The following is a 27,392-nucleotide window of genomic DNA, read 5'->3' on the forward strand; positions in this document are numbered from 1 at the left end:
ATACCTTAGTCCAGTGTTTCTCAAACTGTCAGGACCCACTAGGTGGGTTGTGAGCCAATTTCAGGTGGGTCCCCATTCATTTCAATAATTTATTTTTAATCTATTAGACTTGATGCTACCATAGTATGTGACTGCATTTGAGGAAATGTTACACATCTGTACTTTTAACAGTCTAATATGTATATGCTTTTAACAATGACTGTAAATGGGACTTACTCCTGAGAAATCCTGTGTGTAGGATTACAGCCTAGGATTGCTAAAAAATTTTCCTGCTTGATGATGTCACTTTTGGTCATGACATCGCTTCTGGTGGGTCCAGATATATTCTCTTTCTAAAAACTGGGTTCCGGTGCTAAAAAGTTTGAGAACCACTGCCTTAGTATCAAGAGAATATGGTGTGATGGTTGAACCCTGTCATCCCCCCAACTTGGCAGCCTTTCCAGAACACATTATTCAACAGTGTTTAAAACTAAGGTATGTATAAAGCACAAAAGTAACTGAGAAGCAGCCCCCCCCAGATGTTTTCCATAAAACTGTAGCCTAGCATACAAATTTCACGCATGTGGCACAGAATATAGCAGCTTTGCAAAGCTGAGAAACTGGCTAACCTAGGATTGGCTCATTTTTAAATGTTTCAGAGACATTCTTGACATAGCATATGAGTCTTCGGTTTGAATCTTCGGTTTGGTGTTCGTAATCAAGAGGGCAAGGCAAGAAGCACAGCAAGTAGTCCCTGAGCAGCAGCAGCGATTTGAACAATGGCAGAGGGTAGGGCCGATCCAGTCTCACCATGCTTGCTTTACATATCATGAAACGGCAAGATCTCTTTCATACTGAAAAACTTTCCTGAATGCTTTGAGTAATATATCTGCATTTTATGCCTTTTTGCCCCCTTTCTTCCATCCATGCACAATTTTTTCCTTCTAGTCTCCTCCCTTTTCCACCTTTACTTTCTTTTGATCCTGCTGTCTTCTCTAGCAACTGCCCTTTTTTAAACATGGGAATATTTTTCAAGCCTGGTGGCCTTGCATCAGTGATATAATTAGTCTTCTAGAAATAATGAATACCTCTTTCTAGAAAAAGAATACAGGGCTCATTACACTCATTATGACTGTGCTAAACAAGTACAAACAAACACAAGAAGTGAGGCTGCCCCACAGGGCAACGGAAGAACCAATGTCCAGGAGCAAAGCCAAGATCTCGTGTCCAAGGCAGACAGCAGAAAAAGAGCTCTGCATCTAGGAAGCTTTGTTCCAACTCCTGCTGAACACAAATGTCTGAAATTAGCATACAGTCAATAGCTACAGAAGTGCGATATGTCTGGGAGCTTAGCGAAAGTTGAAACACAGATCTTGATGTACGAGTTCAACAGCAAATTCATAATGAGTAAATTACACAAATCCTCCTTGAATATTGTTCATTAAAGTAATAGCCCATCCTGTCCACAGTCAGTTGGAAGCAAATCCCATTGCATTCAGTGGTGCTTCCCCCCAGGCAAGTGGATTTCAGATTGCAGCCTTAATTAGCTTTATCATATATAAATACCTTTCAGCATCAGAAGTGGCAATGGTTTACATTGCCTGCTAGGTCAGATAATTTATGCTAATTGCAAAACAGCAATTGTATAAGCGGGGAGGGTGGAAATGACAGGCAGCAGGTAATGAAGGTGAATTGGGAATTAGATCCATGAAAGGGATGTGAATAGAGAGCTGTGAAGAAGGTTCTTCATGTACAATCGAATGCTACTCCAGTTCCCTTTAGCTGTAGAAACTCAGCCAGGACACCAGCTCTGTTCTGGAAGATACATTCTGTTAAAACAACCCAGAGTCCTACTCCAAGAGAAGCTGAACTATGTGATCTGTATAAATTATGCAAATTGTCAAGTTAGTCATTGGATTTTTCATCCATTATTTTTCTTCTGCCAGTCACAGAAAACGGCAGAGGTCTCAATAGGAGAGGGTATATCAGGACAGCTGCCTTGAGAACCACAGTTTGACAGTGGAGTAAAAACTTCTACAGCCCAATCCTATGCATGATTGGTTGGTTGTCAGGCTGAAGCATCTGCAATCATGAACAGAGTTCCACTGTCACAGCGCACTGAGTGCCCAGTCAGTGGTCATTTTGGGAGCGCTGCCGCAAGAGGCATCCACTGACAGACCCCACTATACGGGGTGGAGCAGCGGTAGGGTGGGGAGGAGGGAGAAACTGGAGTGGGGAAGCTGCAGGAGGGGGTGGATCCAGTAGCGATGGTGCATGCTGCATCCTATCCTCTCATGCCCCTTTCTTTTCCTCAGACGTGCACCAGTTACAGAGCTGGTGCAGATCTGAGGAGACCCATTGTGGAGCAGGAGGCTTATAGAGGGGCAATTCCCCTTTCCCCCTCAAAGTCTCCTGAACCACTTCCCCGTTGGATACAGCATGCTCCTTTTTGGTGCAGCTGCATTGGGGGAGGGCAGGGAAAGATAGAACTGAGCTTTTAATTACTCAAATATTGTAGGTTATTGTGATGCGCCAATAGTGATGGGTATACTGACAAGTCCAGAGTTTTTAACCTTCTGCAGGGGTAACTAACTTGGCTCCACGTTTGTAAAGGCAGGAAGTCCCTCTATACTACCTCAGAGATTTGTAACATCCCCACACAAAAACGTAATGATTAGAGAGACAGCATCATTAAGCCTTTTCCATATATCTTTGTAATTAAGTCACCACAGAAGTAATTGTTCTGTATTCAGTCTCTCAAAAAACCTAGATTTTTTTTTTAAATCCTCATTTTCAGATACTGTATTTGCACAGAGGGCCATGTCTTAGAGAATAATCAAAACTAGGGAGGATAAAAACTGATATTTTTTCAGTGGAGTCCATGGTGGAGTCAATTGTCTAGAGAAAGGGGAAAAAACACCTTTGATTTTAATCTTCTAAAATCCCAAGATCCATGTATTGAGGTCAATTGCCCTGTAGTGTTCCAGGCTTCCACCCACGGATAATTTCTTGCAAATTGCAACAGACACTCCGACTGCGTTCAGGTCATTTTTACTCCTATGGGAAACGGAAATTAACACTCCCCTTGTTTCATTTTTGTATATTCAAGAAAAAAACCACTCTTATTGGCCCTATTATTTACATGACTGCATTATTCCTAAACTACTGAATGGAAACACTTAATGAAGGGTTATATCTTTCCCCCTTTGTAGCTGGTGTCATGCTCAAGGCAACCTCCGAAGTTTGTTGTTTTTACGACTTACATCAGGTATACTTGACCCCAATACTGCATTAGTGAGGTATACTTTCTATTTGGATGAGGGTAGGAAAAAAAAGTCATTTCTGCCCAACCCACATATGCAACAGGGACCAAATGTGTACACATGTGGGCCGGGCAAAAATGGGCTAACATTTTTAAAATGTCACTTTTAAATCAGATTTTGAACATTTTAAAATTTCATTCATTTTCAGTGGCTTTTATCAAAGGTTCAATTTCACTTTGAACCAGGTTAATACAAACATGGTAAAACATATCCTTAACCTTTTAAAATGATATCCATGAATATTCTCTCTCTCACACACACACAAATACACACACACTCTTATCCTATACATATATACTCAGAACACGTGTGAATAGGATTGTGGGCTAACAAATTTGCTTTTCTATGTAAAATGTGTCTGATTTCAAAGGTCAAGCATTACAAACAGGCTATAACTGATAATGTAAATATTTATGATTGCCAGGACGCAATCCTATCCTCTGCCAGTCCTTAGCATGCAGTGCTGCTGATGGAGTGAGCACTGCATGCTATGGAGGGGACTACCGGTCAGCCAGGGAAAGGCAAGTAAAAATTATTTTTATCTACTTACTATGTAGGCCGCACTCAGTAGGCTGAAATGCTTCTTCCGCCAGCAGTACAAGTTCATAGGATTGGGCTGTAAGGCAGTGTGTTGTATGACTCTGAACCACAATGCTACGCCAACTCTATTCTGCCTAGCAGTTACCAGTTCCAGCCAGGAAATTTCTGGGAATTTAGTCAATTAGCAAGTGGCATTGCTTAGTGCCCTTGCATGTGTATGAAGAGCCAAAGAGAAATCCTTTAATTCCTCCCCTGCCTTATCTTTAGGTAGATAAGGCATTCTGGACTATGCACCTACATTAAATAAAAGCTCTATTTAGTTGCAACCAGTTATTACAGATTATACTACAGGAACATTGACTGAAATCAATGGTTGAAATCCAACCATAATTGACTGATTTAAGCCAAGGCAATCTACCTTGCTCAAGGCTCTGATAGCACAATCCTATGCGTGTCTATTTAGAAATAAGCCCCATTGTGTTCTATGAGGCTTACCCCCAGGAAAGTGTGCATAGGATTGCAGCCTTGAAAGGAACTCATAAGAACATAAGAACAGCCCCACTGGATCAGGCCATAGGCCAATCTAGTCATAAGAATAAAATATAATCAGAATATTACTATCCAAATTTTCACAAAGCAAGTATATCTATCATTATCAGATCTGAAGCTCACATGTGTAGCATTTGAAGCAAGCAGTATGGACCAAGCATTTTAGAGACTTACCAGTTTAATCAATGTTCATGCATATCATGATGACTATGAAAGGAAGAAGCAAGGGGCTGAGGCATCTGTGCTTTTAAATATAAATGTTACACACACACACACACACACACACACACACACTGCTGCTGCAGAAACCAACATCCCATCCCAAACATTCATAAGGATTTTGAATGAAAGAGCACATACCAGGAAAAGCCACTTTGTGAAGGACTTCAAAGACTTCGAGCTCCACTTTCCTAAATGCAGATTGCTCACGTAATTAGCAAATATGAATCAGGCACAAATACACTGCACTGCCAACCTCTAGGTTTCCATGCTCCTTTTTGAGTTGGACATATTTGAATATTTTGCCACTGAAAGGGCTGAGCCTCTGTTAACCCGTGAAGTGGAACAACCAGAGGCTCCCAAGTCAAAAGCAAAGAGTTCTGCAGAAGCATTGCTATGGAAACCACATCTCCAAATCTTGTTCCATTTGTCAGTCTTTGCTAAATAAGCAGTGAATCCTAGATGTGGGATCCTTCCCACCTTTGTATCTGCATAATATACTCACCCAAAGTACCAGGATCACTTCATTTAAGGCACACCCCTGTCTTCCATAAGCACACTTCTGGCGCTGTTGTACAGTGCAGCAGTCATTCCTCTACCACAGAAGTCTTCCAACTGCCCACTAAGACTGTATCCCAGTTTAAGGCTATAAAATCATCATTCCTCTTCCATTTTCAGAGTCATCAACTTGAATTATGTGGCATTTTCAAGGGGAACCCTGTTATCCTAGTGAGCTTATATCAAAATCTTTGTCAAAATGCTTATTGCAACATTTAATCATAAATAACTGAATATTGTACACTTTCATATATCTATTAATAAAAACCAATTCAGAACATTTGTTCCCACTAGCCCAATGTTTGGTCGCATTCTAGCATAACTGAGAAACAGGATTCAAACTGGGGCTTGGTAGAGGAGCAAGCCTGATCCTTACAGTCTGGAGGCAATCAGGGTCTGTAAGAAAGACAGTTGATCCATCCACTCCAAAGGTATCCTTAACCTTTACTGTTTCTCATATAAGCCAAACAGCTGCCATTCATTCCTATGAGGAAAATGGGGGGGGGGGGGAACCATGGGTATTACCCTGAGCTCTTTGGAGGACGTGTAGGCCACAAATGTGGCACACTTTTTAGATGAACACCACAATTTTGCGTGGGGGAAATGTCTGCCCACCTCACTGATCCTGGGGATTATCAGGAAAGGCCAACATACTCAGTGCTACTACCCTCGCCCTCCCAAGCCAACCCAAAAGCTGGGTTCAGGAATGGAAGGAAGGAGACAATGCAAGCAATTGCTCCAAGTCGGGTGGAAGAGTGGGGAAAGAGGGAGGGGCAGTAAAGTTTGGGAAAAGGACTGAAATCTCCCTCCTTTCTGTCAAGCTTGTTTAGTCTTAGACAAGCCCCTCTGTCAAAATTTGTGATAGTAATAAGAAAATACTGTTCCCCCCAAAAGGTCTTCTTCTACAGTATTTATCATCCTCTTAATTTTCCAGGGTTTGTCTGAGAGTCAGTTCATGCATTACAGAGAAAAGTAGGGAAAGAGAATCACAAGATCATCTGCTTTCCCTGTTTTGGAAATAAAGCAGACCACACCTGTAGCTCATAGTTTCACCACGGGTAATAGCCATATGTCCCAACTGCATATTACAGCAAAAGCTTAGTGCACTTGCATTTCCATCCCCCCCCCCAAAACCTAGTTTTATGTAACATAAGAATGAGCACTGAAAAAAGAGACCACTCTGAAAAGGCAACAGTCCAACTGAAACAACCTTGAGATGGGGTAGGTGACACCCCATTGTTAAGAAATCTGACTCACACTGACACCAGGTTAAACACCTGCTTTAAATAGCCAAGCACAGCACCATTTCCACAGCACAGTGGTCAAAGCCAGCAAGGAATAGATTTGCAAGCCGGAATACAGCCTGTTGGATCAATGGTAATTTGGATAGCAGAATGTGAAAAGTTACTGAATCTAATGGGACAGGGATCCCTGCAAACAGGAAGGATAAAAGGCTACACCATAAATCAATACTGGGGGAATGAGCAAACAAAGAAGTTCCATAGCCCATTTGCACCACTGAACAGGTGCTGGAAACACAGCTTGGGAGAACAAAGGTCTGTTTACTCCCCAGTCAGACTTTCCCCTCCCCTCCCTGCTGCCCTGCCAATGCACCTCACTCCTGACCTGAAGAGACTCTACAGGGACCAGGAGAGAACTGCCTTCTCTGAAACCCTAAGCTGCCAACTACGATATGGGCAACTGCCCAGCTAGTAAAAATGACTCCACACCATCAATGTGCTTCACTGAACAGGCACTTAGGCAGCTTTGTTTCTTAAGACGGTGGTTCAGACCCCGACAAAACCTGGTCTGTTTTTAGCAGGCTTTTGGCAAAGGCAAATATATATGCCTGAGAGGTGGCTTGCTGGCACATAAAGAGGCCAATTTCCTACTCAGCAGTCCACCACACTGTTACTGGTACAACTATCCAACCCCATTCCATTGCTTGTAACTCACCTAGAGTAGGAGGCAATCTGAAAGGAGCTGCCCTTACTACAGAGCTTCTTGGATAGCCACCATGTGGGTCAGGCGACATCAACCAAGGGTTCAACCTTCACCTTGTCAAGCCCACATTGCAGCAGCTGTAATCTTCAGAACAAAAGCCTGACAGAGGCAACAATCTGAGTCTATAAGGTTTCATCCTGTGGCTTTCATCCTGTCTGTCTGCATCTCAGCAGCTAAAGCTCCAAGCAGCCTAAATGGATGGAGTGCACAGGAGGCATTTGGGGCATGAATTATTCATTCCCTTGTTCAGCTGCCAATACAGCTACATTCTTCGAGGCCCGCATGGTGTTCTACTTTTGTTTTAACAGTAATGGAAGACATCTGCCTTTCCTTTGATGGTTCTGGAGGGCAAACGATAGCAACAGCAGTGGACCTCAGAGCGATAGCCCAAGATCGCCTTCTTAGCTGTGATGCTGGCTACACCAAACAGCATGTTTGGATGTATTCTAGGAGATAAGAATGGCTGCAGCTTCCACATCCTAGCAGCTTCCACTGACATTTGGTTTTCCTAAGCACTGGTCCAATGCTAGCCTGGACCCTTCAAGTTTCAGGGATCAATGCAAACCTCTTTGCAAAAACACAGCAAATTCATTTTGGAGCCCTGCCTTCCAGAGATAAGGCAACGAGCACCATACAGTGCCATTCCATATTAACCAAGACACCACTGGACTAGGGAGACCCAGCTTCAAATCTCCACTCAGCCAGGAAGTTCACCTCAAAAGATACAGTACAAAGTACAGTACAGTACAGTACAAAGCATACAGTACCTCGAAGGATTGTTGAGAGAATTAAAGTGGAGGGAGAACCATGTACATTGTCATGAAGAGTACTTGGAGAAAGGGCAGGCCAAAAGTGCCACAAGCTACTGCCTTGCTAAGCCTGTTACAGTACTAACATGCAGTTGCTCCTTGCTTGAAGTAGTGTCTTGAAAAACAGTAGGGCATGGACTCCCATATTTACAAAACCCATTCATGTCTGCCTATCCCACATTGTAATATTTATGTTCCCTACTCAGTAAATTAGAGGGGGAAAATAACCAAGGCACAGAGGGGCACTGCATTTATACTGTAATACACACTGAAGTGGCACCATCTTATACTCTGATCTTGCCCAAGAAGTTGAGCATCACTACCTAAGGAGAAATCTCCTTCCCTTCATTTGAAGCCCCTAAAATAAGGGAAGCCAGAGTTAATGGGGCCTGCTTATTTGGGAGAGAAGCTAATTTGCAAGCCACTAAAGAATAGGAGTAAGGGCCTAGGGATGCTTGCTTACTTATGGTCTAGTATTTCTCTCAGGAGGTCTGCAAAACCTAAATACATTCAGGTAATGCAGTTCTGACCCGAGACTGCAGTTAAATAATACAGTAATTATTATTATTTAATTCCTTAATTTTGTCTGTAGACTGCTTTGTGAACTTTTGCACTGAAAAGCAGTATATAAAAACTATCATCATCATGCTAATTTTTTGATGTGTACAGGTACCTTACACATTAGTTTCATTCTCTCAGTAACTAATCAGAAGAAAGAAGAGTGCCTCACTGTTTTGGAGAACTGTGCAATAGCAGAACTCCAAAAACAAGAGTAAAAATCTTCTGGGAACCAACTATTAAAAATAAACTCTATTGGGGAATGAAGCATCATAGGAGAGATTTTTGAATTGATGCAAGTTTTATATTGTGGCATAGGAGTTCAGTATATACAATTGTTCTGGGAGACCTACACAACAAGAGCCTATACACCAAGAGCATGGATCACAGGCTATTCCTAGTCTTATTAGATTCACTATCTTTTCACATTTTTGCTATTCAAATTACCATTGTTCCACAAGGCTGTTCGATGGCTTGCAAGACAATGTTTTTTACTGGATGAACTTCAGTTGGTAAATAGTTTTTAGATCTTTCCCTTTCTAACCTGCCTCATTTTAAAGTTGATGTGTATTGTGTATCACTTTGCTAACACTATACTTAATCAGCAATCCAACAAAAAATGTAAAATGAAATAACTATTAAAATGAAACACTCGAAATAAAAACATACTGCTAAGGCACACTGTATTCCAATGGGTTGGACCCAAAGAGCTATCAATGGCCACGTCAGCATTTGCTATTCTGCAAATGCTTGTACAAGAGTTCATGCAGTGTTACAACAGGTAGGTTTTATAGTAATTTTCCCCAGTTCCACTTGTGCAAGAGGTTGCATCAACTCTTGCAGAAGTGGAAAGCATATTTAGATTTACAGCCAATTCTGTGTATTCAGAAACAAGTCCCATTTTGTTCCGTGGAGTTTACTCATAGGAAAGTGTGTTTAAGCCATTTCTGCCCAATGTTGCATATACGCAACAGGGATCAAATGTGTACACCTGTGGGTTGCACAGAAATGGGTTCATTTTTCTCATGCAACAGTCTAAGTATAAAGCAGCCCTGCCATAAACAGAAGGCACATTCAGCATGCAGAAGAGAACTGTGGAGCCAACCCAATGAATTTTGTATCTTTCCCCACAAAAAGGATTGGGGGGGGGCTGTAATTGAGACAAAGCGTTTTTTGGAAAAATATATTTGATGAATAGCCAAAGTGGGTCTTTTACTATTAAAATGCAAATATAATTTTGAATAGTCCCCCTGACCTCTATGAGACTTACCTGCTCCATTTGGGTTTCATAAGAGACTCTCCCAAGAGACTTACCAACTTTCATATACATACAACTTCCAACTAAAACATGCAGCTGGGAAGTGTACTATTTTTGCATCAAGGTCCTGCACTCTCTGTAGCTCCTGAAATGTGAGCACTGGCACAGTGTGATTCATCACTAGCTATTCTTCATTTTTTGCTGTTGGAAAAGGATTACATACTGAACAATACAGCGATGATCAGACTACTGAACAACCACTGCTCTTAAGTGACTAGCAAAGCCCAACCTCATTTCACATCTGATTTTTCTCCAAGCACAGATTTAATCTTCAGGTTAGGTCTCCTGTAGAATGTGGCTACTATACACTACGCAAGGGAACACTAGATCAAGGCAAGGGGCCTCAACATCCTAAACAGTAAAATGAATACACATAAACAGAACATACAGTAAACATATAGGTCTAGCTTTTCCTAAGATGACCTTCTTTTGTATTAATAAACATTCTTTTTCTTTGTCATTCTACTTACTGATCAATTTTATATTTCACATTTCAGTTGTTTATCCATTTGGCCATCGATCAGCCATTAACAGGTTACTAACAAGAACAGGACAGCCTATAAACATTAATTATGATTTTTAAAACATAGTTTCAAATTCATCTTGTTTGATCCCAGTGTCTTTTAAACTTCAGTTCCTATTAATAACATTTCATAGTCGACATTCCTTTGTGAATATACAAAAGTAGTGTTTCCCAAACTGTGGGTCGTGACCCAATGGTGGGTCATGAACTGAGTGTCAGTGAGTTGTGATACTGAAACTGACAGACTGATAGCTGATGATGAGGAAAATGTGTTGAGCTCTATGGAATGCGAAACTGAGCCACACTTGAATGTTTACTTATGAGTAGGCAAACAGGCCTCGGCTCTTATCAAATGTCAGGCAAAAGGGAATGCAAGGCCACCAGAATGGTCCCGATCCAGAAGGCACCCCCATAGTAAAAAAAAAAAAAAAAAGATAAAAATAGAGGCTTGAGTAGCTAGTAAGGTGAAATTTTTTTTTAGTCTCATAAAGTAGGTGCGTCCCAATACGGTGTTATTTTTAAAAGTGGGTCCCGGTGCTAAAAAGTTTGGGAACCACTGTACCAAAGTAATAACAAAAGACATGGCCCCTATACATAGCAACAAGTGTCTGTTCAGATAGAACCCCACCCACACCAGCTCTATGGAGGTTTAGGAGCAGAAAACAAAATTCATCAGTAAAACCCCTCTTGATCCAATAGGGATTGAGGTCAGGACACAGTTGCTTAGCAATTTAGCAGATTAACATTTTCCGACTGTCACATACTCTATGAAGGGCAGTGGCCTGTTTACTGGGTCACTTCAATTCTATTCCTAGTTCTTCTACTGTTCTACCATTTTATTCAAGAATGGGTCACTGAGTTGCTTTTACTTTTACTAGCAACCCAATCCTAAAGAAAATCCTGCACTGCGATCCAGTGGGGCCAGTGCAGCCTCCACTGCATCCAGCGCAGGACTAGAGGCTGCTGGAGATCACCTCAGGGTAGGAGGATATTTGTTCCCTTACCCTGCTAAAGTCCCAGGTGCCTCTATGGGGCCAGCAATATTGATGGCACAAATCCTGAGTCATCCTGTGTGTGGGGGGGGGGGGGAAGGTTCAGGAGGGGTAATAGGCTAAGGCGGAGGCCTCCTCTGCCACTTTTGTCCCCAGGCCTGATCCACCCCTCACTCCCCTCCCTCTACCCCATAATGCCTCCCCCACCCCTCTACTGGGCAATAGAGCGCCTACCCACTCTGATGGGTGCTGGCCGCCGACTGCTGCCAGCACCAGGGTCCACTGCACTGCTGCAACGTGCCTTAGGGCACATTTGCAACAGTGCACACACCCATCCTGCCAGCAGAGGCCAGGAGAGAATTGGGCAGGAAGTCTTCTGTAAAATGGGCATCCTGTTTTAATTATATATTTAATAACTGTTAGAACTCAGCAGTAGTTATATAAAATAAAAGCTGTTAGATGAAATGCACTTCACATAATTGTCAACAGAATCAAGGGTAGTCAGTTTTATATTCTGAAATACTGTATAAATAAAAGCAGGGGCAGAATACAGCAACAAGACTGCTAAGTGGAGCAGGTCCACCATGTAATACCATTACTGCTTCAGTAGTACCAGCTACCAATGTTTCTAGGCTCAACTCAAGGTGCTAGTTAGTACCTTTAAAGCTCTATACAACTTGAGCCCAAAGTACATGAAGGACTAAATATGAATCTCCTTGTGATCATCTGGAGAGGCCCTCCTATGTGCCCCATTAGTCTCCAAGGTGCAATTGATGTGCATGTAGCTTTCTCTGTGGCAGTGCTAAGGGCTTCCAACTCCTTGTCTCAAGAGAGCTGCCTGAAGATCTTTCCCTCTGCACTGTTTTTGCTGCTGGCTGGAGATATTTTTATTGAAGGCAGCTTCTAATTTGGCCTGATGTCTCTGAGTTTTATCTAATGGTTTTTATCTTTTTTATTGTTATTATAGTGGTGTGTGTGTGTGTAGGAGTGGGGTCACTCTGCATTAAGAAAAAAATGGGATAAAAATATTTTAAATAAATAAATTCTGACTTACCAAAATGATAACTTATTCTCCACCACCACCACATTTGGTTCTTCAAATGGCAAATTAGCCATCTGAATCTTCACTTGGTTCCATTACAATGAAAGGCCTTGAAGAGCTTCCTGTTTTGGCATTGCACAGACTTTATGTGCTCCTTGCTAGCAATCATTCCTGGAGTTTCTGCTTCCTCTACTAACAGTTTTAGAGACCTTAGTTTTTTGGGGAAAGCCCAATTCATCACTTGTGAACAGCAGAGTTCAGCAAAACCAAGACAGACAGACTTTCCTGTCTGCTTATGGAAGGAATACTACATCTGCAACATTTGCACTTTCTCCACTGTGCCACTGAAATAATATTTACATCATATTGCAACACGATAGACAGAAAAACTGTACCTTCTCCCACCAAGCAAGTGAAATGCCTCCACTATAAGTCATCTGCTTAAACACAAGCTTATATACTTTACATAGGCATCTTGAGAGAAACTGGAAGCGCATAGAAGACCAAGAAAATACAAAATGTCATGAACTGAAAACAAGATACAGATCCATGGGAATAAGAATAACCTTCACTGCCTTGAGCTGAGCCACACTTACACTACAAAAGAATCTAGAGCACAGGCTGTAGCTATCAATGCAATGAGTTACTGCTGCCATTTTATAGCAGGATAGAAATAGGACAAACTGAAAGAACACTGTTACTTTATTAACATTAGTGTTTCTCATATGTTTTCCTTGTACAGTCATCTCATTAAAGGAGTTGGAACTTTTATTTTTACTGTCTTTTTATTTTCTCTGTCTTCTGTTACCTCCTTGGCAGGTGCATTCCTTAAACCAGTGGTTCTCACACATTTAGCACCAGGACCTACTTTTAAGAATGAGAATCTGTCAGGACCCACTGGAAGTGATGTCATGACCAGAAGTGACATCATCAAGCATGAAAATTTTTAACAATTCTAGGCTGCAATTCTACACTTACCAGAGTTAATCCCACTGACTATAATTGTTAAAAGAATATACATAGAAACTTGTTAAAAATACAGGTCTGTAACATTTCCCCAAATGCAGTCGCATACCATGGTAGCATCAAGTCTAATATATTAAAAAATAAAATATTGAAATGAATGGGAACCCACCTGAAATTGGCTCGCGACCCACCTAGTGGGTTCCGATCCACAGTTTGAGAAACACTGCCTTAAACCAACCTGAAGGGTAAATATTAGTTAGCTGGAAGTATCTCTCTCTCTACAATAGGAATTTTCAGCAGGTATTTGATTTGGGCCAAAACTGCTAACTTGAGAGGAATCCAGCTGCAAGAACGGAATGTCAAATTCTAGTTTGAGTCTCAAGACTTAACTCTATACTAACAAACACAAATTCTCAAGCCTTATGCAACAAAGGAAAGATAACACATGATAAGTGAAGGCGCTTATTGGATGAGCTCCTCTTTATGCTCTAATCCATCTTTTATATAGAGCTTGAAGACAAGATTGCGTCAGGAGAGGATTTAATAGGAAGAGTTGTCCCAAACTACTGCTCTAGATTAATTAATTCAATGGCAGCAGTCAAAGCACAGGATGACATAGTTCCTTTCTTCCTCGCTGACATAAATCCATTTCAATCCTCACAGGAGTGATGTGCCAAGAGAACTTTTTGAAGCAACATGGCCACACTTCAGTTCAAAACTGTTATGAATGAGCACTCAACATGAAAAGTAGTACACAACTTCCAAGTTATATGCCCCCCTAGTTTGTGACTGGTCTCTGCTCTTTGACCCACATCACAAGTACAGCATTGGCAAAGAAGTAAACACTCTTAACAAATCACATTGTGGCATTATTATCTCTAATTAGCACATGCATGCGCATCTTTTGCTAATGAGCCAAAGCTTAGCTAGATTTGGGCTTTCTTTCTCAGCCACTGCCAGAAATAGTTACTAACTACTCGTTTCAGTTACAAATATCACTGACAGATGAAAAATAAAGTCACCCTTAAAAGGAATTACACTTCACAGAGTATTAAAGTGAAGTTTTTGATTTACTATTTCTCTGTTAATTACAAAGTTGTTAGGCTTGAAACAAGAGAGTACTTTAGAACCATGACCACAGCAACCATTTCCTAAGATCCAAGGATCTTTCAGGGTACTAAGGACCCAATCCTATCCAATTTTCCAGGGCTGGTGCAGTTGTGCCAGTGGAGTGTGTGATGCAATTTCTGGTGGAGGGGCAGTCACTGGGACCTTCTTAAGGTATGGGAATACGTGTTCCCTGACCACGGGGCTGCATTGTGACTACACTGGAGCTGGAAAGTTGGATAGGATTGGGTCCTAAGTCATCAAGACTGAGATGTCAGTTTATAATTTCCTTTTCATACTGGGGCTCGAGTGTTACAAAGTGCAAAAACAGTTGGTGGCAACAACAGATGCATGCCTGAAATCTGCAGAAGATGGGACCATTCTATACAGTATTAACACTTTCAAATATATTTCAGTGAAGTGAAGAATTTGGCACCAAAGCTATCCTAAAAACAAAAAAACCAAACACATTTTTCTAGTCACAGGTATGTTTCTTGATGGAACTCTGCTGCTCATCCCTGCTTTGCAGACCAAAATTCAAAGCTATGAGCTGTTTCACATATAACAAAACCTACTCAGAATTTCCTTTGATGCAGGAAATAAAGCGCAAGCAAGGTGTATTTTGATTCATATGCATGTGCACGTATTTAGCTGTTTATAAACTCCAAACAGTTTTCAGGGTTCTCTACAAAGAGGAACTGAATGACATTTGTTGTGGCTCTGAGAGGGCACAAACAGAAGTTTCCTTCCTTTTCATCCCTCACCGGAAGTGGCAAGCTGGAACAAAGTCAGATATTTACAGTGTGGCAGGGGACAGCACACTTCTCCACAAAGTATACTTAATAAATATGCTACATTATATATTTTGTTCTGAGAAAGGAGAGATATTTTCTGCCAAGCTTTTGACACATAACCAGCCTCCTCATCATAAATGATCCATCCCTTCCAGTACAGGAACTTCAAGGATATTAAATACTGCTTTTGATAAGGTAGATCATCTTCCTCCTAGTCAGCACCCCTCGTTGCAGAGGAGGGTGTTATCTTGCCACCACAAACCAGATTACTATGAGAGGCTGCTCCTTCATTTAACAGAAGCCAAAAGGAAATTAATATGAAGACCTCCATAAATCACGAAGAGGAAACAGGAACTGCAGAATTCTAAAAGGACACGTCAGTCACTCCACTCTTTGAGTCCATACAGACAACCAAGTCACCTCAGAGTGCATTTCCTTGTTCCAGGGTAGACTGGCCACCTGCATCATTCTGTCAAGCATTAAGAACAATTTTACCACATAGATAGAGCCAGGTATAGATTTACCACCTCATCTGTGAGAACTAGCTAGAAACAACAACAAAACTTTGGGAAAAATAAGAACCATTTTCACTCTCAAGTCTTTCTTGTGTACTGCAATACAGGAAACTCATTTCCTATGTTCCTCCAACAACAGCAGTGGTGTGACAACAGCTATTCATTAAGAAAATAGGTCAAAGTTTTATTCTGTGATTTAACCTAGAATCTTATTATAATAATCTGACCTAATTCATGCCAGTTTTAAAGACGAGAGATTTAGCAGACTGCCAGGATATCTGCTAAATACTTTGCAGGGTCAAGCCAGTCATTCTTCGCCACAAAGCGCATCCTTCTCTTTCCAAGACACTTTCCATTACTTGACATTTATATATGATAGAAAGTAGTGGTATAGCGGAAGAGTGTTGGACTTGGGTCACTCACTATGCGAATCCAACTGGTTAGCAAAACACAGATTAAGAATTCGGTTAGTTCTCATCAACCGTTGTTAATCTCAGTGCTAAGGAAATGCTTAACCATGATTAAGGTCACCAGGTGAAAGATGGAAAGGAACTCATGAAGGACAGGAGAAGGAGGAAACAAAGTGTGCCATTTCCCAGTTTTTAAGCAATGGTAAAGAGATCAAAGGTGTTACCTCTGTACTGGACAAGTGAGTGACAACAGAGGAGTGCTTGGCTGGAATTTCTCTGCAAATTTCTCATGCACTGTTTCCATCAATTGTATAAGAACACACATTCCCCTAAACCAGTGGTTCCCAAACTTTTTTGAATGACAATTCACTTGACTTACTGGGCCATTGGCCACAGCTCCCCAGTAGGGTTACAATCTTCTACATCAGTGGTTCTCAAACTTTTACACCGGGACCCACTTTTTAGAATGAGAATCTGTCAGGACCCACTGGAAATTATGTCATGACCAGAAGTGACATCACCAAGCAGGAAAATTTTTAACAATCCTAGGCTGCAGTCCTACCCGCACTTACCCAGGAGTAAGCCCCACTGACTATCATTGTTAAAAGCATTTACATAATAGCCTGTTAAAAGTACAGTTCTGTAACATTTCCCCAAATGCAAGTCACTATCCATGGGAGCATCAAGTCTAATATATTAAAAAATAAAATATTGAAATGAATGGGAACCCACCTGAAATTGACTTGTGACTTACCTGGTGGGTCCCGACCCACAATCTGAGACACTGCTTTATATTGTATAGGGTGGCAGGTGAATATTCTGTGAATTGTGAATATTGTGAATATTGTGAATATTCTGTGACTCCTCTATGTGGTTTCCGTGGCTCCCCAGGAAGCCAAGGCTCACAGTTTGGGAATCACTGTCCTAGACATTCATCCTTGTCGTTTACTTCTATGAGCAGTCACTATGGAACAGTTAGTGACAGAAAAGTTTACATTTGGTTAGAAATGAAACCTTTTTGCATGCCAACTATGAAAAAGAAGTTTTAAAGCTTAAAGTTAATTAGATTCTAAAAGCACTCCAGAAAGCTCGAGTATCACTGAAATGCCCATTAGTACAAATAGTTGCCTTTGTTGGCTGCCAATTCAATGGCAAATTATCCTATAACCATCAGATTCCTGAAAGCTGTTTTTCTTTCCTTAAAAGTGGGTTGCTTATCTTATTTTTCAATAGAAATGGTGGTGGGGGGGTGGAGTTCTACCATAATGAGCAGGACTAAAAGCTGTGAACAGCTCCTTTGATTTTTGTTTGTTGCTACTTACTTTGCAGCTCTCCGATCCATTTCTTGCTCGCATAATAAAAAGTTCCTACATTTTTCTAAATAACATTTACCACACATATCCAGAACATGAACAATTGCAAGTCAGCTGCCTGCACAACCCCCAAACTGCAGCCCTACCCAAACTTACATGGAATCAAGTTGTATTGATAGAACTTACATCTGAGCAAACCATTTTAAGTTCAGGCTAAAGTATTTCTAACACCGTCACCCAGAATGTACCTGCAAAGCAATAACCCAGTATTATAAAACCTCTCAAAAGATGCTAATTTACGGTGCAATCCAACCAGAATAAGCCCCAATTATCACTGATAGTTTAGAAAAGTGGTTCTCAAACTTTTTAGCACCAGGACCCTCTTTTTAGAATGATAATCTGTCAGGACCCACTGGAACAAGACGAACAGGCCTTGCTGAGGGAGAGTCAGCATGGCTTCTGTAAGGGTAAGTCTTGCCTCACAAACCTTATAGAATTCTTTGAAAAGGTCAACAGGCATGTGGATGCGGGAGAACCCGTGGACATTATGTATCTGGACTTTCAGAAGGCGTTTGACACGGTCCCTCACCAAAGGCTACTGAAAAAACTCCACAGTCAGGGAATTAGAGGACAGGTCCTCTCGTGGATTGAGAACTGGTTGGAGGCCAGGAAGCAGAGAGTGGGTGTCAATGGGCAATTTTCACAATGGAGAGAGGTGAAAAGCGGTGTGCCCCAAGGATCTGTCCTGGGACCGGTGCTTTTCAACCTCTTCATAAATGACCTGGAGACAGGGTTGAGCAGTGAAGTGGCTAAGTTTGCAGACGACACCAAACTTTTCCGAGTGGTAAAGACCAGAAGTGATTGTGAGGAGCTCCAGAAGGATCTCTCCAGACTGGCAGAATGGGCAGCAAAATGGCAGATGCGCTTCAATGTCAGTAAATGTAAAGTCATGCACATTGGGGCAAAAAATCAAAACTTTAGATATAGGCTGATGGGTTCTGAGCTGTCTGTGACAGATCAGGAGAGAGATCTTGGGGTGGTGGTGGACAGGTCGATGAAAGTGTCGACCCAATGTGCGGCGGCAGTGAAGAAGGCCAATTCTATGCTTGGGATCATTAGGAAGGGTATTGAGAACAAAACGGTTAGTATTATAATGCCGTTGTACAAATCGATGGTAAGGCCACACCTGGAGTATTGTGTCCAGTTCTGGTCGCCGCATCTCAAAAAAGACATAGTGGAAATGGAAAAGGTGCAAAAGAGAGCGACTAAGATGATTACGGGGCTGGGGCACCTTCCTTATGAGGAAAGGCTACGGCGTTTGGGCCTCTTCAGCCTAGAAAAGAGACGCTTGAGGGGGGACATGATTGAGACATACAAAATTATGCAGGGGATGGACAGAGTGGATAGGGAGATGCTCTTTACATTCTCACATAATACCAGAACCAGGGGACATCCACTAAAATTGAGTGTTGGGCGGGTTAGGACAGACAAAAGAAAATATTTCTTTACTCAGCGCGTGGTCGGTCTGTGGAACTCCTTGCCACAGGATGTGGTGCTGGCGTCTAGCCTAGACGCCTTTAAAAGGGGATTGGACGAGTTTCTGGAGGAAAAATCCATTATGGGGTACAAGCCATGATGTGTATGCGCAACCTCCTGATTTTAGGAATGGGTTAAGTCAGAATGCCAGGTGCAAGGGAGGGCACCAGGATGAGGTCTCTTGTTATCTGGTGTGCTCCCTGGGGCATTTGGTGGGCCGCTGTGAGATACAGGAAGCTGGACTAGATGGGCCTATGGCCTGATCCAGTGGGGCTGTTCTTATGTTCTTATGGAAGTGATGTCATTAACCTGGAAGTGATGTCATGCCAGAAGCAATGATATTATTGATGATAATTTAGGCTTCAAACCTAAGCCACGATCAGACAAAGCTCCGTTACAAAGTGTGTTCGTGTTGTTATTTTGCATAGCTCAAACATTCCAGCACAGAAGTCACATCCAAACATTTAACATTCAAACATTCCAGCTTGGATGACAAAGCAGAACACAGACCTGGATCTTTCTCCAACCACTCAGCCCTCTTCCCTCTCCAGTGTCCCACCTTTCCACCTAATCAGGGAAAAGCACCATGCTTCTCCCCCCCCCTCCAGGAGTCTGCCCTGCCCAGAAGCTCTGTACCCTGTATTTTCAGCTACGTATTTTCAATGATGGCTAAGCAAGATGCTATGTGACCCACCTGAAACTGGTTCATGGTCGACCTAGTGGGTCCCAACCCACAGACTGAGAAGTGTTCATTTAGAATGTATTTATACCTCTTCCACTGAAATCAATGCAACTGAGGGCACAATCCGAACCCACTTTCCAGCACCGACATAACGTCAATGCAACTCCGAGGTAAGGGAACAAACATTCCTTTACTTTGAGTAGGCCTCTGTGAGTGCCACTCAACTGCAGGATTCAGCACACGCCCCATTGGCATCTCTGTGCCAGTACTGGAAAATTGGTTAGGATTTGGGCCTGAGAGTACTTAAGTTTGGCAGGATAGTACCCCAACTGCATATCATCCAATGTACTCAGTCACTATAATCAAAAACATCTATGCATGGATTATGAATTCACCATTTTTTTCTACTGATTTTTCTCAAAACCCTTTGCTCCCCACAAGCATAGATTTTAAATAGTATTTGCATTATGGAGCAGAGTTATCATAAACAGAAAAACCTAGTTACTGATGCTTCCCTCCATGATAACCAGTCCTGTGCTCCTCAACAGCTATGTTCCAAGCACAGTAGCCATACCTGATCATTTAACAAAAGGTTCTTCATTTCCTGTGGGGACAAGGGAGGAAGGGATGACCTTGCAGTACTTTAGAATTTTAAAGTCCAGGAAACCACTCAAGATCTAAGCAGCACATATCTCCACAAAAGGACATTAGAATTTTCTATAAATCTAGGTAGAAACCAATTATCTACTACAGCTGTGCATCAGAAGCAGAAATCCCTCTTAGGCTGCAATCCTAAGCATACTTACCAGGGAGTAAGCCACACGGACTATCATGGGACTTATATCTGAGCAGACAGGCATAGGATCGGGCTTGGCAGCCCAATCCTGAGCTTCCTGCAGCGCCCAGGCTTGGAGGCTCTGAGAAGGGCTGCTGCCAAATCCTGCGCCTCCTGTGCTACTGCGGGAGGCACCTCGGGGGGAAAGGGATGCTTGTCCCCTTCCCCTGAGTAAGGTAAGCAGTCCCGCAATGGGGTTACTCTCTTTAGCACCAACCAAAAGGTTGGTGCTAAAGTAAAAGTGCTCGTGTAGGGTGCACAGCGCTACACGAGCGCCCTGGATCCTGCGGAGCACAGCTCCGCAGATCCCCCTCTCTCCCGCTCGCCAATACACCTCCCGCCTGCCTCCTGGCATGCCTCCCACCCACCCCTGCCAGCCTACCCACTCCCTGGAACGCCTCCCCCACGTCCCCGTCCATGCGTCCACCTCCTGTTCCGCAGCCCGGCGGTCCAGGAGACCGCCAAGCTGCGGAACCTGGGCCACTGCTCAGCAATATCCCAGCACCAGCTGGCGCTGGGCCAGCACCGGCGGTAGCCCGGCAGTGAGCCCTGCAACCGTGCCTTACGGCATGTTTGCGACTGTGGTCCACAGCACAGAGCTGTGCCACGGACCACAGGATTGGCCTCTCATTCAGTTAGCCAAGTATAAGAGAGCTATTCACAAAGCTATAGGAAACACAAGCTCAGGGAAAAATAAATATGCACAAATTGGTAATGGACACCAAGTTCAGCATACTAAGAATTTTATAGGACAACCCTATATATGTTTGCTCAGAAGTAAGTCCACTGTGTTCAAAAGGATGTACACTCAGGTAAGTGTGCATAGGACTGCTACTTTGTGTACTTTTTAAAAGGCAAGTTTCTAGACCCTATTGATTCAAATTCAGACTTGAAAATGCATGGACAATGACCAATGAGATTTCAGAAGCTGGAGCAAGCAGCTTAAAGAAATGTCCTGAGATCAAAGAGGTTACAGTGTTTTGTATAGCTCCCTGGTTTCATCCCCTACACATGACCAACAGAAGCAGAATAAATTATGTAAAATAAGCAATATATGCATATTTGCCTAATATGTGCATTTGTGGAACTTTGCATAATTCAGCTGTTTTAAACACAAAATGTATAGTACGCACCTTGGTGTAGAAACACTATATACTTAGCATCAACACATGCACACAGTTTACAGATAATTAATGAGGAGCAACCAAACCCATGTACCAATCTCACATCTGTCCCTTTAAGATTCAGTCCCCAAAAGGATCTTATTTTCTGCTCAAAGGGAAGAACAGCAGTCATCATTAGTCAAAGCAACCAAGGGCCCAATACTTTCTGGTGCCAATAAGTTGCAATACAGCCCCATGGTAAGGGAACAAATGTTGGCACAGCTGTTTTAGTGCTAGGAAGTTGAATACGATTGGTCCCTGAATCGGTTTCGTGCCGAAAATATACTGGCTTGCACTGGGGCAGAAGAACAAATACAGGTGTGTGCTGCATAACAACCATTTGCTTAACAACAGACCGCATATATGACGGTGGTCAAAGCACAATAAAGATGCTCTTAGTGAGGCAATTGTGTCTCACATAGTCTGCAGCAGAGTGTCTGTTTACACACCAGAGAGGCTCTTAATGCAAAGATGAGGCAATCTTTCCCCAGTAGCCAGTGCAGTCAGCTAGTGCCTGTTTACCTAACAAAGGCAATAAATTGCACCGAATGTTCACTTAATGATCTAATCACATAACAATAGGGGTCATAGAACGCACACCTGTACTGCTCATACAGAGGTGACTCAATCCTTTTTGTCCATGTTGGCAGAGGATCATTACCTTGATTTATAGTAATGCATGCATGCATGCATCAAACCTATGCATGATGATTCTGAAAGAAGCCCCATTGAGTTTAATGGGACTTATTCCCAGGTAAGGGAAAGGAATGTATAGGGAATGATAACAAATGCATGAAATGCTAGGGATGGCATACTAGTCTGTGGTGACACTCAAGAAAATAAAGAACTCTGAATGTGGTTCCCTAGCACACAAGTTCACCACTTGATGGGAACAGGCAATCACAGATAAAACACCACCAACAGAACTTCTGCAGCTTCTCACATTATCTTAAAACTCAACACTTTACAATGCAGTCAGTTGACACATTCAATTGTCAGTCACCACATGAATCTAGAATAGTAATCTGGAATAGAGAAATCAAATGATACACTTGCAAATGGGAACCAGGCCCAATATCTTGAATATTGCAAGAATCCCCATCACCGGCACTTAACAATATCTGTTGACCCATCTGTTTGCAACAGCAAACAGGTTAAAAAGTTCTATGGCACTTCAGAAACCAGAACGTTTATTGTGGTGTGCATTTTCATAGGTACCAATGGTCTATGTATCAGATGCACAAGAGTGAGTGGAGAATGTGGTAGGAATATGAGCATGTGAGTCAAGATGTTATAAAGAATAAATCATGCTAAGAACCAGGGAGAGTTAGAAGACGCAGCTGGGTAGATCTGGGAGATATGATCCAAGAAAGAAAGAGTACAATCCTGAGATTGTTCTGGGCTGGTGCAAGTCCCCTACGCCAGCCAGGAATGTCACAAATGTGCTGTAAGACACGTTTGCACCTCCTCTGGAATCAGCCGGGCCGCTGCACAGACTTGCAGCGGCCCATGGAGGTCTGATCTGGCCTTCATATCGACGGGAAGGAGTAAGTTTGCACTGGCTGTATCAGGTCAGTGCAGGAGTCTGAGGGGGAGGGGGCAGGGCAGGAAGGAGGCGTTTTGGGGCAGGGGGAAAGGCGGGCCCATGGGCAGGCCATAACCAAGCAGGGGTGGGGCCAGGATCCAGCATTTGTGCCAGATCCTAACCCCAGTCCCAGGTGACCCAGAGTAGCTCTGGGCTGCTCAGATCTGCACCACCAGCCCTGCGGTGGCTGTTGCAGCATTAGCTGGAGTAAGGGGAATGCATTCACCTTGCCCCCCCCCCCACTGAGCTGCAACCAGGCCCAACCCATGTTGGATATCAGGGAGGCCAGCTGGCCTCCCTGTTTCAGCACGTGTTAGGGTGGGGCTGTCACCACTTATCTCTCTCACTGCATGTCCTGGAGCAACTCACAGCACAGTCCTATGCTTATCTACTCAGAAGTAAGTTTAATTGAGTTCAATGGGACTTACTCCCAGTTAAGTATGTACAGCAGTGTTTCTCAAACTGTGGGTAGGGAGAGCTGATTTTTGGTGGGTTGTGGAAAGCTTTTGAGACTTAAAAAAAAAAAAAAACTTTGCAAGCACCCTTGCCCACTTTGCAGAAGGTAATCATTCACTGGAATGCTAAACTGTTGAATGAGGAAATCTTCATAACCCCCCCAAATTAAAATGTCACATTTTCTGACTTTCTCGAACAATTGTCATGCTGAGATCATGGGTGAACCCAGTTTCAACCTTTTAGCTGGCCTAGAAATTCCTAAGTGCACATCTTGCTCTCCAGTTCAGCCTTCTAGGTATCCTGGAATGACCATAAAGGTCTGGGGGGACAGTCCTTAAGGAGTTTCTAGGGAGAGTCCAGCAAATGTCACACATAATATGCATAAGGTCTCTAGCAGCCTTGGGAGCACAGGACCCAATTATTATGAATTAAAAATTAATTGATTAGTATTAATAAAATATCATTTTTTCCTATAACTCCTTTTTGTCTAGTCCAGGGATCTCCAAACTTTTTGGCCAGAGGGCCACATCAAATATCTGGCATGGTGTTGAGGGCCGAAAAAAAAATTTAAATATAAAATTTATTTAAATAAATTAGAGCTGGACTTAGCTGAGTGAATAAATGAATGAATGGGCTCATTCATTCAACCTCTCTGGCCCCTGAATACCCTCCAGACACAACCAGAGCATAGTTCCAGTCATGTTTGGCCGAGTGGGCCAGAGGCTTTCAGGGAACAAGTGGCTTGCCGCGGGCCGGAAAGAGGCTTGCCGTGGGCCGCATCTGGCCCCCAGGCTGGAGTTTGGAGACCCCTGGTCTAGTCTATAGTGGATCACGACAGATTGCCATTTTAAAAAGTGGGTCCCAGTGGTAAACAGTTTGGGAAGCACTGAAGTATAGGATTGCAGCTTCATTCTCTCATCCTCAGTTTCTCATCTGTAAAGGAAGTGGGGGCAAGCGTGGCCTGCATCACAAGGTCACTATAAAGATGAATATCATGAAAGAACACAAGATGTTCTTGTGGCACAATCCTATGTATGTCTACTCAGAAGTTGTCCAATTGCAATGGTTCCCAAACTGTGGGTCAGGACACACTGGTGAGTTGCAACCTGATTTTTGGTGGGTTGCCAAAGAGTGATGGAAAGCTCAGATAACTAATTGCCTCTAGCCCTTAGGCTATTCAAAAATCAGATACTGTAGCTGCTAATTACCCTGCAAAGAGCTCAGCTCCTGCAGTTTGCAAGATAGCTACTAACTGCCTTGCAAGGAGCTGAGCGCCTGTGGTTTGCAAGCATGTGTAAATATAGGGAGATAAATGTTTGAGGTCTTTTTCATAATTATTATTTATGAATAAATATTATTTCTTTCTCCTTTTTCAAAGTCTGGTAAACCTAGGTGGGTCCAGATAGAGTGTCATTTTTAAAAGTAGGGTCCTGGTACTAAAACGTTTGGGAACCCCTGTCCCAAGTGAGGATAGGATAGCAGCCTAAGGGCCCAATCCTATCCAACTTTCCAGCACCAGTGCAACCACAATGCAGCCCTGAGGTAAGGGAATAAGTGTTCCCATACCTTGAGGAGGCCTCTGTGACTGCATCCCCAACACAGCAAGCAGTGCATACCCCATAGGTACGTCAGCACCAGCACTGGAAAAATGGATAGGATTGGGCCCTAAGGCACTTTGCGGATGAAGAGTGCTGCAAACTAATAGAAGTCATGGTGAGAACTGGGGGAACTGGAGACAACCAAGTGTGACAGCTGGAGAGCACAACCTGAACAACCAGAGAGCATTAGTGGGAGGCTCAGAGGGAAGCTGGAATATTTAACAACCAAGGTAGCACCACACAGAATGATCAAACAGTGGCATAGCTAGAGGGGGTACATAATGGATTTGATCATGGTGGCGTAGCTAGAGGGGGTGCAAAGCACTAAGTTTCGCAGTCACGCCAAAATGGAGGCGTACTGCTCCCACCACCCAGAACAGCTCCAAAGAGGAGGGGCCGCTTGCCTTGTACGGCGTGTTCAGGCGACTGTGAAACTAAGTGCTTTGCACCCCCCTCCAGCTACGCCACCGCGATCAAATACACACTTTATTACCAAGTGCCCAAGCCTAGGCATGTCAACTGAGAAGTAAGTCCCAATCTAGTGAAGGGGCTTACTCCCAGGTAAGTGTGGCTAGGGTTGCAGCCCAAGTGGGCATCAATTGTTTTGGAGGGAGAAGGGCTGAAAACTGCCCAAGGCGAGGGAGGCAGCGAAGGTGGGGGGCATTCCTCTTCCCGGGGGCAACACTGTCGGGGGGATGTGTTGTCCCTTCTCCACGTTGAGAGCGACATCCCCCCATGGGACTGCGGGAGGCGCTGGGGGGGCAACCTCTGCAAGGCAGCCCAGCCCAGGCCAGGCCAGGCCAAGCGTCCGGCGGGCGGCAGCTCCGCATCCTTCCCAGGCCGGCGGGGGCGTGGCGGCTCCGGAGCCCGGAGCTGGCAGGAAGATGCCCGCGCCCCCAGCAGCAGGATCCGGCCAGCCAGGATGCTCTCGCGCTCGTCTTCCGCCAGCCCGGTGGCCTCCTCCCCGCCTAAGCGCCTCCCCAGCGGCTGGGGCTGCTGCTGCTTCCCGCTTGGCTGCGGGCTGACAGCCCCATCCGAGGCATGCCTGCTCAGAAGGAAGCCCCACTACAGTCAACGGGGCTTACTCCCAGGGAAGTGTGCACAGGTGCAGCCTTGCGGGAAAGAGGCCTCTGCAGACGCACCTACCCGGGCTGGCGCTGCTGGGCGGGGTCCCAGTGCAGGTGCTGGCTGGCCGGTCGGCTGGCTGGCTGGCGGACACGCGGCGGCCCTCAGCAGCAGCAGCAGCGCATCCCCTTCCTCACCTCCATGGAGCGCTCCCGGTGCCGGGCGCTGGGGATGGAACGTGCCAATGCAAAGGGACCCATCGCCGGGCTGCGGTGGCGAACTGCACATGCTCGCTGCCGCCGCTGCTCCCCGTCGCCCGCCCCTCCCTCCGCCCGCGTTTAACCCCTTCGCTGCTGCACCTCGGGCAGGCGGTGGCGGGAGGGGGCGGCGCCTCCCGCCCTCTCCACTCCCCCTGCTGCCAGCCTGCCTGCCTGCCTGCCTGCCTGCTCCCCGCCTCCCGACTGCAGCGGGACCGGGTGGCAGCCGCGGCAGCGTGCGAAGGGTTAGTGCCAGAAGGGCAGGTCCTTGGCTGGCCACGGCCCCTTCCTGCCCGGGCTGACTTACCTGGCAGATGTGCATGCCGGACGGCCCGTGACGTGGGCAGCTGGCACAGGCCCTGGAAGCGCCACCCGCTCCCGGAGACCTCCGTCCAGCCGCCGGGCGACTCCCTTGAAGCCCTCTGATGAGGAGGACGAGGAGGATGATGTGCTGTGTTTGACGGGATGACAGGAGAGGAGGTGGAAAGAGAGAGGCTGCTCTGTGTGTGTGTGTGTGTGTGTGTGTGTGTATCTGTCTTTCTATAAACAGCACACACACACACACACACACACACATGCATACATAGCTTATCTATCTATAAACAGCACACATACATACATGTGTGTGTATCTATCTATAAACAGCACACACACACATTCATATATACATACATAAATACCTGTGTATCTATAAAC

The 27,392-nt window shown here is 44.1% G+C and overlaps 1 protein-coding gene across 3 annotated transcripts in view; it reads right to left on the reverse strand.

Annotated features, from left to right (window-relative positions):
- Positions 1 to 27,062, reverse strand: part of TMEM229B (transmembrane protein 229B) — a 60,069-nt gene extending 33,007 nt beyond the window's left edge. Inside the window, exon 1 of one of the 3 annotated variants that reach the window (XM_066634335.1) lies at positions 27,004 to 27,062. Coding sequence is in view for 1 of the 3 variants with exons in the window: in XM_066634317.1 (XP_066490414.1) it covers positions 26,521 to 26,727 (207 nt within the window). In the remaining 2 variants the exon portion in view is untranslated. Of the gene's footprint in view, positions 1 to 26,520; positions 26,743 to 27,003 lie in introns of those variants that run through there. The other 2 variants (XM_066634317.1, XM_066634326.1) reach the window with 2 other exon arrangements.
- Positions 27,063 to 27,392: the final 330 nt, after the last annotated feature.

This window comes from Tiliqua scincoides, chromosome 1 (genome assembly GCF_035046505.1).
Source record: "Tiliqua scincoides isolate rTilSci1 chromosome 1, rTilSci1.hap2, whole genome shotgun sequence".
Taxonomy (NCBI): Eukaryota; Metazoa; Chordata; class Lepidosauria; order Squamata; family Scincidae; genus Tiliqua; species Tiliqua scincoides.